The sequence below is a fragment of the Thunnus thynnus genome, chromosome 12 (assembly GCF_963924715.1).
Source record: "Thunnus thynnus chromosome 12, fThuThy2.1, whole genome shotgun sequence".
Classification (NCBI taxonomy): domain Eukaryota; kingdom Metazoa; phylum Chordata; class Actinopteri; order Scombriformes; family Scombridae; genus Thunnus; species Thunnus thynnus.
In genome coordinates, this window is record NC_089528.1 from 3,600,964 (window position 1) to 3,616,346 (window position 15,383).

Here is a 15,383-nt window from a genome sequence, read left to right on the forward strand (position 1 = left end):
TGTCTCAAACAACTCCTGAGCAGCTAAATGCTCCTCTATGTTCACCAGATAGTTACTAACTATGCCGTCTGGTTCCAAGCAAGCAGCGTGCAGTGGGTTTATCAGAATGTTTTCACTGAAAACAGCTGCCTACTGCTGCTGGAAATAAGGTTGATGAGAGCTGTAAGACTGAACCAAATGGTAAAGTCGCAGGCTGGAAAAACAAAACAATGAGCTGAAAGAGGCTAAAACACTCTGAGCTGTAGGAACTGTAGAGTCGAAGGATAAATCTCTCTGGATTTGTTATGAGCGACCCTCTTAACAACGGATCAGTTGACTATGTGTAATGTGAACATGAAATTACTGCGCAGCTTTAATTTTGAACAAATATTGTGACATCTTAAAAAAACATATTTTTAGAGCAGTAAGTTCACTCAGTTTATCATTTCAAGACATATATAGTAAAGTAATAACTGCAATAATAATTGTTATGAAGTAATAATTAGTTTAGTGACTTTGCAGTCAACTTAACATATATTTTATTATTCATTTCTAGTTTTTAAATATTTGTTTGGTAAGCTGAGATATTTATATTCAGTATTTTCAATATTGTATTCATACAACATCATTTTTAAATCTATTAGGCCCATATTGTAACATATTGTATCTATTTGTATATGATAATAGTGACTGTTTGACTAAATAAAGTGCAGGTGACTTGTTAGCTAACACAAATGTTAATGCACTCATTAAAACTGATCATTCTATATGAGGAAAAATGGATCAGCTCAGGCTGGGTACAACAACTGGTAGACATAACTGGTAAAGGAAAAGAGAGAAAGTTGTTAAAAACGCACCTTATTTTGTTGAATATGATACTAGTTTTTACCTGTTTTATTTTCAGTTTGTGTGTCAGTAATTCCATGGTGTTTTTTGTGTTGTAGCTGTGGTAGATTTATAAGGCGCACGTCTGCTAAACTAAACATTTTGTTAACGTTTCTCTTATTTAATGCTTCACAAGCGACCAGGTCTTATTAGTCGTAATTTTTGTAAGTTTTACAATGTTATGTCCCCACTCTTTATCCCATTTTACTACCGTATTTAAGTGGTCTAACAACACAGGAACTTCTCTTTATCTCGACCCTTGTTTCTATCCGAACATAAAAACAACGCGCGGTATCGGTTCCGGTGGCTCTGAAATGATAGCCGGGTAAAAGCCTGCAGCCGGTTCAGCCTGGTCTAAATGTCAGACATTTCTTAACAAGTGTAACCACTATGTGTTCATCAGGAGAGGCATGGCTGAACGGCAGTAATTAAAGTCCAGTTGAATCAAAGCGTCGGAGTAAACACAAGCTACCTGCTGTTATAATGAGCTGCGTCCCGCTGAAGAGGGTCTTCAAGGACCTGCCAGTGTGGATAGTGGAGGACCACCACGATGTAAGCATGTTTCTGTGTGTACTTGCTGTAATACTTCATTTTCTGTTCAGCGCTCCACTTAGATTCAACGAACACAATCTCTGTTCACATACCAGCTAACTTTAGCTACAGTTAAATATAGCCCCCAGTCAAACATAGTCCCCAGTCTACTTACGCTGAACACAACTAACAATATTGGTGTTCTTTAACTCTGAGAGAAAGCTTTTCTTACGTGCCTGGGGAAAACGGTTAATGAGATTTAAGAGGTATTGCCATATTATTAGTCATTATTATGAAATGTAGCTAATTTCATAACTGTCGTTAATATTGTGGCGGTTTTAGTTTTTTCCATAAGTTCAATGTTATGTTGTAATTTCATAGTGGCACTTCTCCTAGTGACAGTTTATTTCATGTCATTCGGCCAATCACAAGCTTCCTGCCAGGCTCTTCCAGTCTGAGTTAGTCATATCAAGTGGATATCTGACACATTTACAGTCTTTTTAGCATCAAATTCCCTCTTCCTTCCCTCTCAGTGTTTCCCTGTTGAGCTGAGGTGGAAGTATAGTAACAAAAAGAGGGACTTTGGCACTAAAAAGACTGTAACACTGAAAGATATCTACTTGATTTGACTCATTTGGACACTGAAGCTTCATGTTAGCTTCAGATAAACTTTTGCACAGAAGGAGGACTGTGGATTTTGTCCTCCATCACTTACATTGTTAGTGCATCATGAAGGGATCTTCTAATGGTCAGTATGAACAGGAGGAATGATTACAGCAAGAAAAACATGTTTCAATGTTCATTTGGGTTTCTGACTGTTGTTTTAAGACAGACTTGAAAAATTGCGAACATGTCCTTTAAGTTCTGCTGATGAAATGCCTGCAGTGAAAAAGTTCAGTTGTTTTCCAAACTTAGTTCTTGTTATTCCCACTTTTAAGACACATATTACATATTGCTTCACAGCTAGACTCATATAACTTGAGTTCAAAAATCCTAAGCAGGTTGGAAAAGTAATTTCCTACTCTAACCACAAGCACACTATAACAGTTAATGATGCCTCACACACTACATGAATATTATTGAGTTTATGTTGCCAGAGGGAGCCGCACATAAATCTCACACACACACACACACACACACACACACACACACACACACACACACACACTTTCATCTTCTCTCACCTCTTCTCTTTGTCCATATTGTTGTGATCGTGTCAATTTCCTCCACATCATCAACTAATCTGTCTTGTGTCTCAGCTGTCAATCAAATCTGTTGGCTACAATACACTAACTTTCTATTTTAAAATTCCCTCTTTCTCCTCTGGATGAATTTCCGTCAGATTGATTGTTATGGTTTAGTGAGAATGTAGAGAATAAAAATAAAAATATCAGACAGATTTGAAATGATCAAGGTGGTCCTGATGAGCTCCCCCCGGGGTCAGATTTGACTGTATCTGTAATGCTTAATATGTGGTAACAATGAGCACCAGTTTACCTCCAGATGTTGAATCAGACAGAAATCAGCCCAAAACTCCTGTAATCAAGCCCAGATTTATGTTATCAACCTCTGCAAACTAATTGTCAATTTTTGATTTGGCAAATTTCTTAATCTGTGATATTTTTAGTGCTGCAACATACGAATATATTCATTATTGATTAATCTGTCTATTATTTTATCAATTGATCGATTAATTGTTTGATCCAGAAAATGGTGAAAAATGTTGATCAGTGTTTCCCAAAGCCCAAGCTGACGTCCTCAAATACCTTGTTTTGTCCACAACCCAAAGATATTCAGTTTACTGTCATAGAAGACTAAAGAAACCAGAAAATATTCACATTTGAGAAGATGGAATCAGAGAATTTGGATTTTTTTTTCCTTATAAAGACTATGTAAGATAGTTGGCAATTAATTTTCTGTCGATCAACAAATCGATTGTTGCAACTCTAGATATTTTACTGTGTTCCACTAGTGTGGCATTTACTTCCAAATGATTACACACAGTTCTCATGTTATGGCTTCCTGATTTATCACTCAACAGTCCAGTGTATTTTGTGCTCATCATAGTGTCATGAAAGTGTTAATGAATGACTTGTGAAGTGTCTTATGATCACCAGAGGATTGTGTGCTTGGGATGATCAAATAGCTTAATATTTGCATGCTTCAAAACAAGCTAGTCAACATACTGCCATTAGTCCAACAGCTTTAAGGTGCTCATTCCTCTGTGTCTCCACTAGGTGGTGTGTCATATTTATCGTGCCATTGCATCAAGACACCTCCCCATGAAGAACATTAAGATGGTTCATTTGGACTCCCATCCTGATCTGCTGATCCCTGTCAACATGTCTGCTGACACAGTCTTTGATAAAGACAAACTCTTCAGGTATGTTTTTTTAAAGATGTTACAACTCAACTTGACTCATTCTAAGCCTTCAGAATCAGGTTTATTGCCAAGTAGGTTTGCACATACAAGTAATTTGCCTTGGTTTTGTGGTATAGCAGTCAAACATATACACAAATTTAGGAAGTCCTAAATAATATTTTAAAAAAAGAGAGAAAGAATTTACAATAAAAAGTATGTCAAATTCAGGAGCCTGGGACAGTTTGTATCCAAGCTAAGGGTGTACCCTGCCTCTTGCCCCAATATATGTTGGGATGTGCTCCAGTCCCCTGCAGCCCTGCACAGGAGAAGCAGGTATTGATAACAGATGGACTGTCACATTGTGTTGGATCCCCACTAATCATTATATTTCTCTTTTTCCAGTGAACTGAGTATAGAGAACTGGATAATGCCCATGGTGTATGCTGGCCATGTGTCCTGTGTGGCATGGCTGCATCCATACTGGGCTCAGCAGATCAGAGAGGGGGAGCACAGGATGACTGTAGGCAGAGACTCATCCACCACCACCATCAGGTAGGATATATGGATATATACACTAAGGTTGAGTCCTACCTTTCTGTCAAATCATCTTTAATTAGGTGCATAACTGATTTTTTTTTTTTCCCCCTGTTCATTCTCATTGGTTGGTCATCTTCCCTCTCTTTCTTTTGCAGAGTGACAAGTAAAGACCACTACTTCCTCAGTGATGGTCTGTATGTTCCCGAGAGGCAGCTGGAAAACTCTAAACCCCTTCGACTGGATGTGGTTAAAGTCAATCCAGTTAAACCAAGCCAGCAGTCATTCACAGGTCTGTACTTTGACTATAGAGGGCAGGTGGACAGGAGGTGAGATGTTCTTTAGCAGAATTAAGCCCTATTGGGACTGGATTTATTTCTCTAATGGAGGTGGGGTGATTTGAACATTACCTGCTGGTCAGTGATTTTAATCAGTAATAATTTCACCCTTACCCCAGTGATAATTACAGCTGCAATTACATACTGTTTTTCAGTGAACCCGCTGCTCCTCCTGTAATTTAAATCCCATCCACATCTCCTATTATAAAGTGCGAGAAGAGCTGCTTTTCCTTCTACTTTTTGATCAGCACAGTGTAAAATTGACTTTTGTGAAAATGGAGTAAACAAAGAGATAGTGGTGTGCACATCCTATATTATATTTAGATAGGAGCAGGACAACAGGGAGCTATAATCCACTATGTGTGGACACTTTACTTTCTTTCCTTCTAAAAATGAAGGAAAAGTTTTTGCTAATCTGATAGATGGAAACACCAATATATAGACCTATTTGGGAACCAATCTGACCACAGAAAAAATAAAAGCATCGGGAAAGCAAGCTCATCAAAAGGGCTGTTGTAAGAAGGTACTGCTGTTCTCTTTCAGACACATTTTTAGTCAATATTTTGGCAAATTGAAGCCATTAAAAGGATGCTAAAATACTAACAGATGCACAGACAACTCTGGATTACTTGGATACTGAAGGAAACTTAAAAATGAGATGATTCTCAGGCAAGTACTGTGATTTCTAAATGGATTTATGAATATTTATTGGCGATAGACGTCTAAGATAATAATATCTTGGGGAAGTGTGAGTCACACTGAATGTTATCAACATGTGTTTCATGTCTGTGTGTTCAGATTTGACTGAGTTATGACTCTTTTTCACCTCACGTGGTATCTTTGCGTCATCTTCAACTCTCCGGCGTCCCCCTAGGGAGGCTTTTGGCTTTCTGTTTTGGCTTTGACCTGATGAATGTCCATGTCTATTACAGACCAGATCCTGTCATTTCCCCATGGTTCAAATGTTATCTGGAACAATGAGTTAAATATACAGAGAAGCACAGAGGATATTTCATCCCTACCTCCCACTGTTAAGTTCATCCCATCCAATAGTGTAGCTGTAGTGACATCTGTGTTTGGATACCTTTGATATCCTACCAGAAGTTTATTGTACCTCAGTTAATTAAGCTAGCAGTACTGGCACGATTACAAATAAAAGCCCTTTAGAGTTTGAAGATTTTCTGCTTTGATAAATAAGTCCGTGACAGTAAACCCTTCACAATGATACATGCATCTTGAAGCAACGCCAGAGGCTATTCTTAGTGGCCGAATGCTTATCTGTTAAATTCTTCACAGCACTTCTCCAAGTCAAATGAAACGGTCCAAGGACTCTGAGCACAGACATGCTTTTACTCTTCCACCTAATCGGAAATACAGAGCTCCAGCTGAACTCTCAACAACAAAAAAAAATGTTGCTGCCTACCCAGAGCAATTTGATCTAACAGACAGACAACATGAATAAGAAACATCAACCTGAAGGAGCACTCGGGCTTGTCAGGTTTCTTTTCAAGTTTTCAAATGTATTTGTGCCTGAACATAGCAGCTTTTGATCGTTACCACTAACGCTGAGGTGATTGACTCCTCTCTCACTGCCAAAACAACATGACGATGTCATGGGGATCAGAGCTGCATGGGAGAATATCGCATTATGCTTTGCTCTTAAGGCTCCCACTCTGTTGATTTAGGTGATTTAGAACTCTTTTCTATGTGTAACACTTCAATGAATCCAGGCCTCAGTGAGAAAGAGAAATGTCTCAAAATTACAGTTTCTGCAAAACATGAGGACTGCACTGATACAAAATATTAGGATTTAAAAGCCGAACATGGTGAAAACATTTCCTACCTCATAAAATATTTGGAATATTTTGCAGCAGTTTACAGCAGCCTGCAGACTTCTGCTCCACTTTAAAGGACTGGGTCAGACTTCACATCTATCTTAATCCAGTACTTGCATGTCCTTGTGTACGTTATTGGTCATGTAGCTATGAAAGTGCAGCTGAATCTAATATGAGGCCTCACTAGAAGTATTACAGTCAGTCATATACTGTAGTTTGCTGTAGGGATGACACAGATTGTGCTATTATAAACTTTATTATTCTCTACATTTCTTACTGTCTTTTAACGCTCTTGGTCATCTTCTGTGAAGTAGTGGTTTGAGCTGTTCCCTGTATACAGTAGGGATGCGCAGAGATCTCAATATTTGTATTTGTATCTGTATTTGTTGAGGCGGCAAAATTATTTGTATCTGTATTTGTATTCGAATAAAAGTGGAAAGATGATGTTTTTATGACATTTTTATCGCTTCATTCAGAAATACCTCTACCTATTTATACACCCATGACACAGAGACAGCACACTGTGTAATGTGTAGTGAGGAACTTCAAAGGCAATTATTGCTTTGCACTTTTCATTTCTTGCCTATTTTTTACAACCTAACTTTGGGGAAAGGAGAAGGGGAACAACAGGTTATGCACTTTGCTTGTGTCAGTAGCTCAGCTTTATCTCTGGGGAACACCCCCAACAAATAATTTTTAAAATATTTGTATGAAACAAATATTCGTATAAAACCCACTATTTGTGCTTTGCCGAATAATGTATTTGTATTCGGGCACACCCCTAGTATACAGCCCTGTGTACTTTGACTTATCAACACTATATAGTGCAGACATTGTAATGTGTGTGTTCTCTGAAAGGCTCAGAGCAAATCTAACTTAAAACATGGTTTGTTTTAGAATAACAGGAGATGCATCAAACATTCAAGGGAACAAACTAATGAGAGGTTACTCAGCCCTAAGAATCTTACTGGTTGAGTGATTTTTGTTAAGAGTTGCTGTCAGGAAAGTTTCTCCTCTTCAGATATATTTTACAATAGAATGTAAACCGATACAAAACCCCAAATTGAACATTATTATATTTATGTGTTTGTGTTGTTGACCTAGTTAACTCTGTGTATATCATCTACTGGCTACAACTTTTATTATTTCTTTATACTGCTACTTTATTAATGTATTACTTTTTATAACTTTTATATACTTTTAATATTACTCATTTCATGGTTTGAATTTATAATATTCCTTATAATGTTCATGCTTTTTGCCTTCCTTGTTACATCCTATGATGTTTTATTGATCCTGTCTATTAACAGGGGATACCTTCATCTCCAACCCACACTGCTTCATTTTCGTCTGTCTGAATCTATTTTAATTTCAGGAAAGAAAACAGAGGAGGACACAGAGACATGGTTTGCCAAGAGAGTCCGCTCAGAGTGTTCAGAGGCCGGAGAGGCCAGCTGCTCTAAACCTCTCACGAGATCCACTGACACTCTGCAACCAGCAGAGGGCAGCAACTCCAAAAAGACAGACAGACAGGAAGAACAGAGCAGCAACGGGACAGGCCTGACAAAGAACAATGATGATGAAGAGGAGGAGGGATCCACTGGTTATGTTGTTAAGAGGATACTTTCATCTCTCAGTGAGACAGAGCCGTACATCTTAGACATTGATCTGGACTTCTTCTCGTGTAAGAATCCCTTCAAGGAATTATACACTCAGGTACATCTATCTAATCTAATCTAATATACATATTCTGCTTCTGTAGCTGCTTCTTTAATCTGATTTGTTTTGGACCTTTTTCAACCATAATCAAGTACAAATATCTACATATGCAGAGTTTTTTTGGGGCCAATTTTGTGATCTTTACACTTATATTTACATATTATCCTTGATGGGAACCACTTTGTAACACTGATTTAAATATCCAGGAAATTTCAGCAGGAAATAGATTCTCACTTTAAACACACTCCTTCCACACCATAAAAATTCAAGACACTGGAAGCTGATACAGTATCACTCTCAAAGTGTCAAACACATGATAATGAATACATCTAAGTTATTCATGTTTTCTGACACTGTTTAAGGTTGGTTGTCATCAGTATTTGAGTTGGGTGTGTCAGCCATTAACCACAGGGTTGGTATGGTGTTGTTTGTTCCTGCTGTCCACATGCCACGTTCTCCCCAAGAAAGACATTAAACCCTAAATTTCTCCCATTGTGTCTCATGCGAGAACATTTTCATTTTCATCTCCTGAATCTTATTTTTTTTCTGTGAGGTTTGTACAAGCAGACAAATCTGCAAGTTTCAAGTTTCCACATCACACTTTTATAAGTTGTATTCTGGACCATGATTGGCTTCCATATAGTTGTGATGTCACCAAATCATGCTGGTATTTCCACATCTTTAACTATTTAAGGTAAACACAGAGAAACTTCCCTCCTTCAGCGGATGACTGTAAAAACAAACATACATTATTCTGCACAGCGACGCTCAAACATTCAGCTGAAGCAACAATAAGCAAAACACACTGACTGGAGGGGCTCTAACATGGAATTTTCACCTGTATTTGATACTGATGCTGTTTATATATAATATAATTTCTCTGTCGCTGAATATGTCACCTAATAAACATGTTTCCTTGTCGTCTCTGTGTCAAGGAAGAATACGACATCCTTCAGGAGCTCTACAGCTTCAGAGGACCCAGCTCTGATGCTGATGAGGTCAGACTTTTAACTTTACATCACCCTTAAACACACACACACACACACAGTACACTCAGTGTGAAATTATGTTAATCAGTTTCCATGATTAAGATAAGAGAACAGAGGCGGTAATAGAATGCAGTACATCTAGGAATTAAATGAGAATCTTCAGTTAACACATGAGCAAGTTTAGGTTTTACAAAAATCTCTAAAACTCGCTCTTTTATTTCTAAGTGTCACTGAATTATTAAACATTCTGTCTGACTTAACTTGTGAAAAAACTCATTTATTCTCCTTCTTGTACATAGCTATTTTATAACAGTCTATACTCAGTTTTACCAGTATGTAGGAGCACAAGCACTGTTGTATTTGTATTGACCTCTGTGGAGGATGTGTGAGGATTCAGCATTGATTATTTTCTATATTATTTGCTGCTGTATTATAGCCATATCATGACATCAATTCACAGGAATTTTGTAGAATAAATGTTGATGTATCTTCTGTTTTGATCATTAACATGTGATGTGTGTATGTACATGTCCAGGAAGAGCTCGATGAGTGTGTGGATCGTCGCATACGTCAGTTAGAAGACTTGGAAGCAGCATTCGCTGATCTGCTAGAGGACGATGGAGAAGAGAGCGTCACACGCTGGGCCAGCAACCCTGGGTAAAGTTTCTCAGGCGTCATTTTACAGCAGTGAAACATGATGACCTATTGAAGTAGTGAATTGGCTCTGGGGTGGAGTGTTGAAAAGTCTGAGAAATGTCTTAAATACATACTACACACTGACAGTATACTATTTTTGCAGTTAGTATACAACACATGAAGCCCACTGCAGGTGTTGCACTGAGTGGAAATGACACAAAACCTCCCACAACAGACGTCATATCATCTGCAACCTCCAAAAAAAGAGCTCATTTGAAGATGGGAGGAGCAGCTGCCTCAACTTCTGCCATTTCGTCCAGCTGGTCCCTCCTCCGTTTTCCTTTTTTCTTTTTATGAGATTCCAGCAGGCGCTACACTACAAGGCGTGTAATGCCCTCTACACAAGTTTCTCACCTTGTCCGTTTCAATACTACACACTTAGGATTAGTGTGTCCTATTGAAGTAGATTCGGGACAAATAGGCCTTTTTTTCACAGCAGATATTTTAAATTGTCAGAGTAGGAAAAGCACAGGTGTTACTAATAACATTAACGATGGCTCTGTTCTATTCAAGGGTCACAGTAAGTCATGACAGTGAGCCAGCATGCAGTTCAATAGAACTGAGCAAACACTCATTTTGTTATTTACACCTGAGCTTTTCATACTGCGACATGTCAGTAATCTAACAGTAGGCCTTTTTCACAGCAGACTTTTTGACTTGTCATTGCAGGAAAAGCACATATGGAACTAATTCAATTAACAGTGTTCCTGTTGCAGTGTGAGAGTGTGACACAACACCAGTGAGTCAGCATGCACGATGCCAGTAGAAGAGAACGCAGTCATTACTGATGTTATTAATTACACTTTTCCTGCTGTGATATGTGAGAATGTCTTCTGTGAATAATAACAAGAGTCATTGAGACGTCATGCAAGCACATCCTGTACACACCCAACACAGTCCTGACAAAAGGTCTAATCTGGCAAACTAAGTGAAAACACCTGTGTGGTTGGACTGTGTTTATGGTGGGAGGATTGATTTGTGGCCTTATTTTTTCACAAGTTTACAGCTGCATTAATGAATACTTTTATATTGACAATAGAAAAAATGACAATGACAGTTATAACTCAGTTCTGCTCTACAGAGCGTTTTAGCCTCTTTCAGCTCATTGTTTTGTTTTTAAACGTTCCAGCAGCAGCAGCCAGATGTTTTTGTCTGATAAAAGACAAAATTAGGAGCTATCTGGTGAACATAGTGAAGCATTTAGCTGCAAAAGGTGGAGATATTTTTTTCTCAGGAGACGGTTGAGACCAAAACAGAGCTAAAAGGAGAGTGAATATTGGACGTAACGTTCCTCAAACTGTAATGAAATATTCTAAACTGAAGGCTCACTCATCAGCTTCTACTGGGGCTTTCAACTGTATCTGACATCTGATCAGGTGTCAGCACTCAAGTACAGAATGTCTGTCATGTCATTATAAGTGGTCGTATAAGGTCAAGAAATAACCTCAAACAAAGGTTTGAACATTAATGTGTTGGATTTTAGGCCGCGTATTAAAAGACTTGAATCAATTTCAGAGTGATATCAAGTTTCAGTCTCGTATTTAGACTTTTGCTGGTGAGACGGCCATTGTTGTTCATGAGTCAGGTCGCTTTTCTCATTTTATTATTCAGATTGTAAAGTTTTGAGTTGTGACAATAAGTATGAACCGCCTCAACGGTGAGCAGTAAGAAGCATCATTATTTGGCATCATTTGCAGTGTAGCACAACACTAATTTTCACATCTATAAAATGTGTCACAGTGCACTGTTGGACAAAGTGTCTATGACATCAACACTACTTTGTTCATTCCATTGTGGCGTTTTTGAGGACACTTTATAGTGGATACATTTCCCACTCAGGCATTCAAATAAAAGAATAAATATGGTGCACGATATAGTTAACATTTTTGTGTTTTATCTGTTTTCAGCATGGCTTCATTAGCCCAACTGGTTTCCAGTTTGAAGTCAAGAAATCCGTCCCCAGATTATGAAATGGTAAGAATAATGTTAATGCTCTCTAACTGTCTTTACCGCTACTACAACCACCATAACATTTAGTCATAATAGTTATATTATTGTTATATAATTATATTATTTATTATACAGTTTTACAATACAACTAATCAACATACCCAGGCATTTATGTACATAGATCATTTTGGCATGATGGGTGTTGTGAATCATTGTCTGTGTATATGTGTATATATAATGAAGACCTTGAAGGTCAAAGCACTGCATCCAAAACAGGAATGGCTTCCTATAGCCAGTTCCATTCTGGATCTGGCTCCTGGTCTGCAAATATTCAGCTGCGATGCTGAAGAATCTCTTATAAAAAACCTTTATCTTTAATAACAATCATTTTTATTTATGAGTGCTTTTCAAGATATTCAAAGACGCTTTACACAAGTTAACAGGATCCTAAATATAGCATAGGTAGAAGCTTCTCATTTTGGTTAAAATGTCAGACATCAGCAGATTAGATCAGCTGCAGTTACATTCATTCTCTAAGAGCTAAAACAAAAACTTTGTCTGTTCTGTGGTTAATGTTCTCTGTGCAGCTGCTGTCTGTATTCAGATATTCACCTCACCTCACTTAAAGAATCTCACAGTTAAACTTTGTTTCCTATCAACATATGAATGTGATCAGCTGCAGAGTTGTGAGTACCTGGTGAGGTACAGGCAGCTTCAGCTGTCAACTGAATGTGTCAGATACATATGATTAACATTTCATATATTATTAGCTCATTTCAAGTTGTGAACATTTATTAGGCCGTCATGTTTGTCCTCTCAGCCAAAAAAAATGATCAGACATCCTTGAGTTGTAGTTTCAGCTTTTAGTTAGTTCTGAAAGGGATTTCAAAAGGATTTTGATTCAATACTGGATTTTAATTCAATAATATACCATCAAAATTTGGTACACATATTCATAAGATGAATTTGAATCACTTCGGGGATTCTTTAACTATTCCACTAGTGCCACCATCGGGTCCAAATTTTAACTTGTCTAGTATTTAAGTTTATGACAAAATACCTTCCCAAATATTCCCATCAGCCTCAGCTATACTGGTGAGCATGATGAATATTATACCTTCCTAACATTAGCATGTTAGCGTTGTCATTTTGAACTCAAAGCAGCACTGTGCGCCTCTTAGAGCTGCTAACATGCCTGTAGACATGTAATCTTGTTCCTTTATAAACAGATACATTCTAATATTGAAAACAACCAATAAAAGCTGCAGTAAAACAGCAACAGAGTGATTTTTTTTTTCTGCTGTCCTTCCCGCCTCACTTCATCCCACCCTTTTATCTCCCATCCTCCTGCTTTCAACCCTCCTCCTCCCTCTCTTCAACCATGTGCTCTCAGGTCCATCAGGCAGGTTTAACCTGTGACTCCATAGAGCTTCCTCACCACATCAGCCCTGAAGAGGAGATCGACAGACTCATTACAGCTGTACAGCTGTTTCTGAAGCGTCTGCCCAAGCCTACACTGGTGACTGTGTCCAGGTGAATAATACAGCTGCTCAGTTAAACATGTCAGATGAAATTACTATTCAAGCCTATCTCATAAAATGTAGTAGATACACAGAGAAAGAGAAGTCTGATGATTTTGCACATGAATGTGTTTGTTAATGTGTGTGTGTGTGTGTGTGTGTGTGTTTTTCAGGTCCAGTCTCGATGAATACTGTCCAGCAGAGCAGGTGGATTCAGTCCAGAGCAGAGTACTGGCTGTGCTGGAAAGCCTGTATGGACCATTAGACGTACAAAAGGACTATGAAAGCACAAGCACAGAGACTCAGAACTGCCAACCACAGGCTTCTTGACACACAAACACACACACACACACACACACACACACACCTTGACACAAGTTTAATAAAGACAAACACAAGTACATAAATGAAAACTGACATGATCACATGTTCACAAACATGACTGCTTTTTCTAGATGCTGTTGCAGTGAATTGTGAAGTACATACCTGTCTGTTGTCCAGCAGCTGGAACAGGTTTTGAGGTGGTTTGTGCTGATTACTGTGTTAAATGTGCAACTCTTGTGAACTGGCCATAGAAGCTCTCCATCCTGATTGGTTAAAGGACGAGTCTGGTCATATTTTATATTTTTTATTGTTATCAAATCCCATGAAACCAACTAAGAATTGATCTACTAACAAGTGTGTGTATGAAGGCTGATGGATCTTATTCCTCTGTATCATAGAGCTCAATTGTTGGAACTATTAAAAACACCTCAATGAGAACCATTGTTGCACTAGGTGAATTTTAACGTTGCTGTGCATCTGCTGGATGAGTAAAAAGGCAACAGTTTGATAACATATTCTTTAATCAACTTAAAATGTGATGTCTGTGTTGTGTTTATTTCTGCTGCCCCCAAGTGGCTGTTAATGTAGGTTTAACATGTAGTTGGTGAGTGACAGGTTTTTCTCAGCAGTACTTGAATGGTACTGGTGTGATAGTGGTGCTGATGGCAAAATGAGGTGCAGTGTGTGCATGTTTCAAATGTTTAATCACCCTGCTGTTGAGTTGTTAGAATTGATGTGTTTAGTGTTTCAACTTTTCCGTTTATAAAAGAAAGATGAATATAGTTTTGTTCATTTAAAGTCTGACTGTGGATTAAATTATTTTGGAGACAGTGTTGCCTCGGCTACAGTAATGATCTTTCCTTTCATCCTGCTACACTGCTGCCATAGCACTACGCCCCCTGTACTGGGTCTTTGTTATGCAAATGAACTGAGGATCTAAGGATAGAGGGTGCTGCATGTGGTACAGATTATAAAGCCCCTTTAGGCAAATCTTTGATTTTGGGTTATATAAATAAAACTGACTTGACAAACGCAGACATGTAAAAACTCAGTTTGGAAATCCAATTGAGGGAGTGTTTTTCCAGGAAATCTGGGTTCTCTAATAAAAATCTATCTGTTTTCCGATTTTCCTGAATGATAAATGAATGTAGGATATGAACATTTAAACACAACTAGTGTCTTTCACTCCCTTTTTAGGATCCTTTCTTTGACAACAGATGGGTGAAAAGCTTAAGGCTGCGATTGAAGTGAAATAATTCTGCATTCCTTGCAGCTGCAACACAGTAGAGTGAAGATTGAACCTTCCTCACTAGAATAAGTAATATGTTGCTCTTGTCACTAGAGAGAAATCTCCACACAGACAAAAGTAATCTTTTGAAAAGTGAACATTCAAATGATGATTACTTCAGTGCACTTATTGAACAACTGGATGGAACTGATTCAGCTATGTAGATGAGAGTGTCATCTGCAAAGTTACGGTTAGGGACTTTGAAAACAGCAAATCAGCCTCAACTGCATGAAACCAGTTATGCTTATCAGATAGTTCGCCCAAGTGAAATGCATTTTCCCTCCAAAGTCAGAAGTTCACTGCACCATAGGCCTACTCAAACTTCATTATGACTGACAGCTGCCAAGCACATATCATCATACAGGAGAACCTGATATTTAACCAGTTATTTATTGAGCCTGCCAACCTCCCAACAACTAAACCAGCTGTGAAC

At 38.2% G+C, this 15,383-nt stretch overlaps 1 protein-coding gene across 1 annotated transcript; it reads left to right on the forward strand.

Moving 5' to 3' along the window:
• Positions 1-1,130: 1,130 nt before the first annotated feature.
• On the forward strand, positions 1,131-14,787 carry c12h5orf22 (chromosome 12 C5orf22 homolog). The gene is made up of 10 exons (XM_067604827.1): positions 1,131-1,416; positions 3,633-3,778; positions 4,160-4,309; positions 4,450-4,583; positions 7,840-8,180; positions 9,119-9,181; positions 9,708-9,829; positions 11,776-11,842; positions 13,212-13,351; positions 13,512-14,787. Exons 1-10 carry the CDS (start codon positions 1,348-1,350, stop codon positions 13,666-13,668), a joined length of 1,389 nt encoding a protein of 462 aa, XP_067460928.1. The 5' UTR covers positions 1,131-1,347; the 3' UTR covers positions 13,669-14,787.
• The last annotated feature ends 596 nt before the right edge of the window (positions 14,788-15,383 follow it).

Coding starts and splice junctions, on each gene's coding strand:
- c12h5orf22 (XM_067604827.1), top strand. CDS start 1,348: ATGAGCTGCGTCCCGCTGAAGAGGGTCTTCAAGGACCTGCCAGTGTGG. Junction 4,310..4,449: donor TCATCCACCACCACCATCAG/GTAGGATATATG, acceptor TTTCTTTTGCAG/AGTGACAAGTAAAGACCACT. Junction 11,843..13,211: donor CGTCCCCAGATTATGAAATG/GTAAGAATAATG, acceptor ATGTGCTCTCAG/GTCCATCAGGCAGGTTTAAC.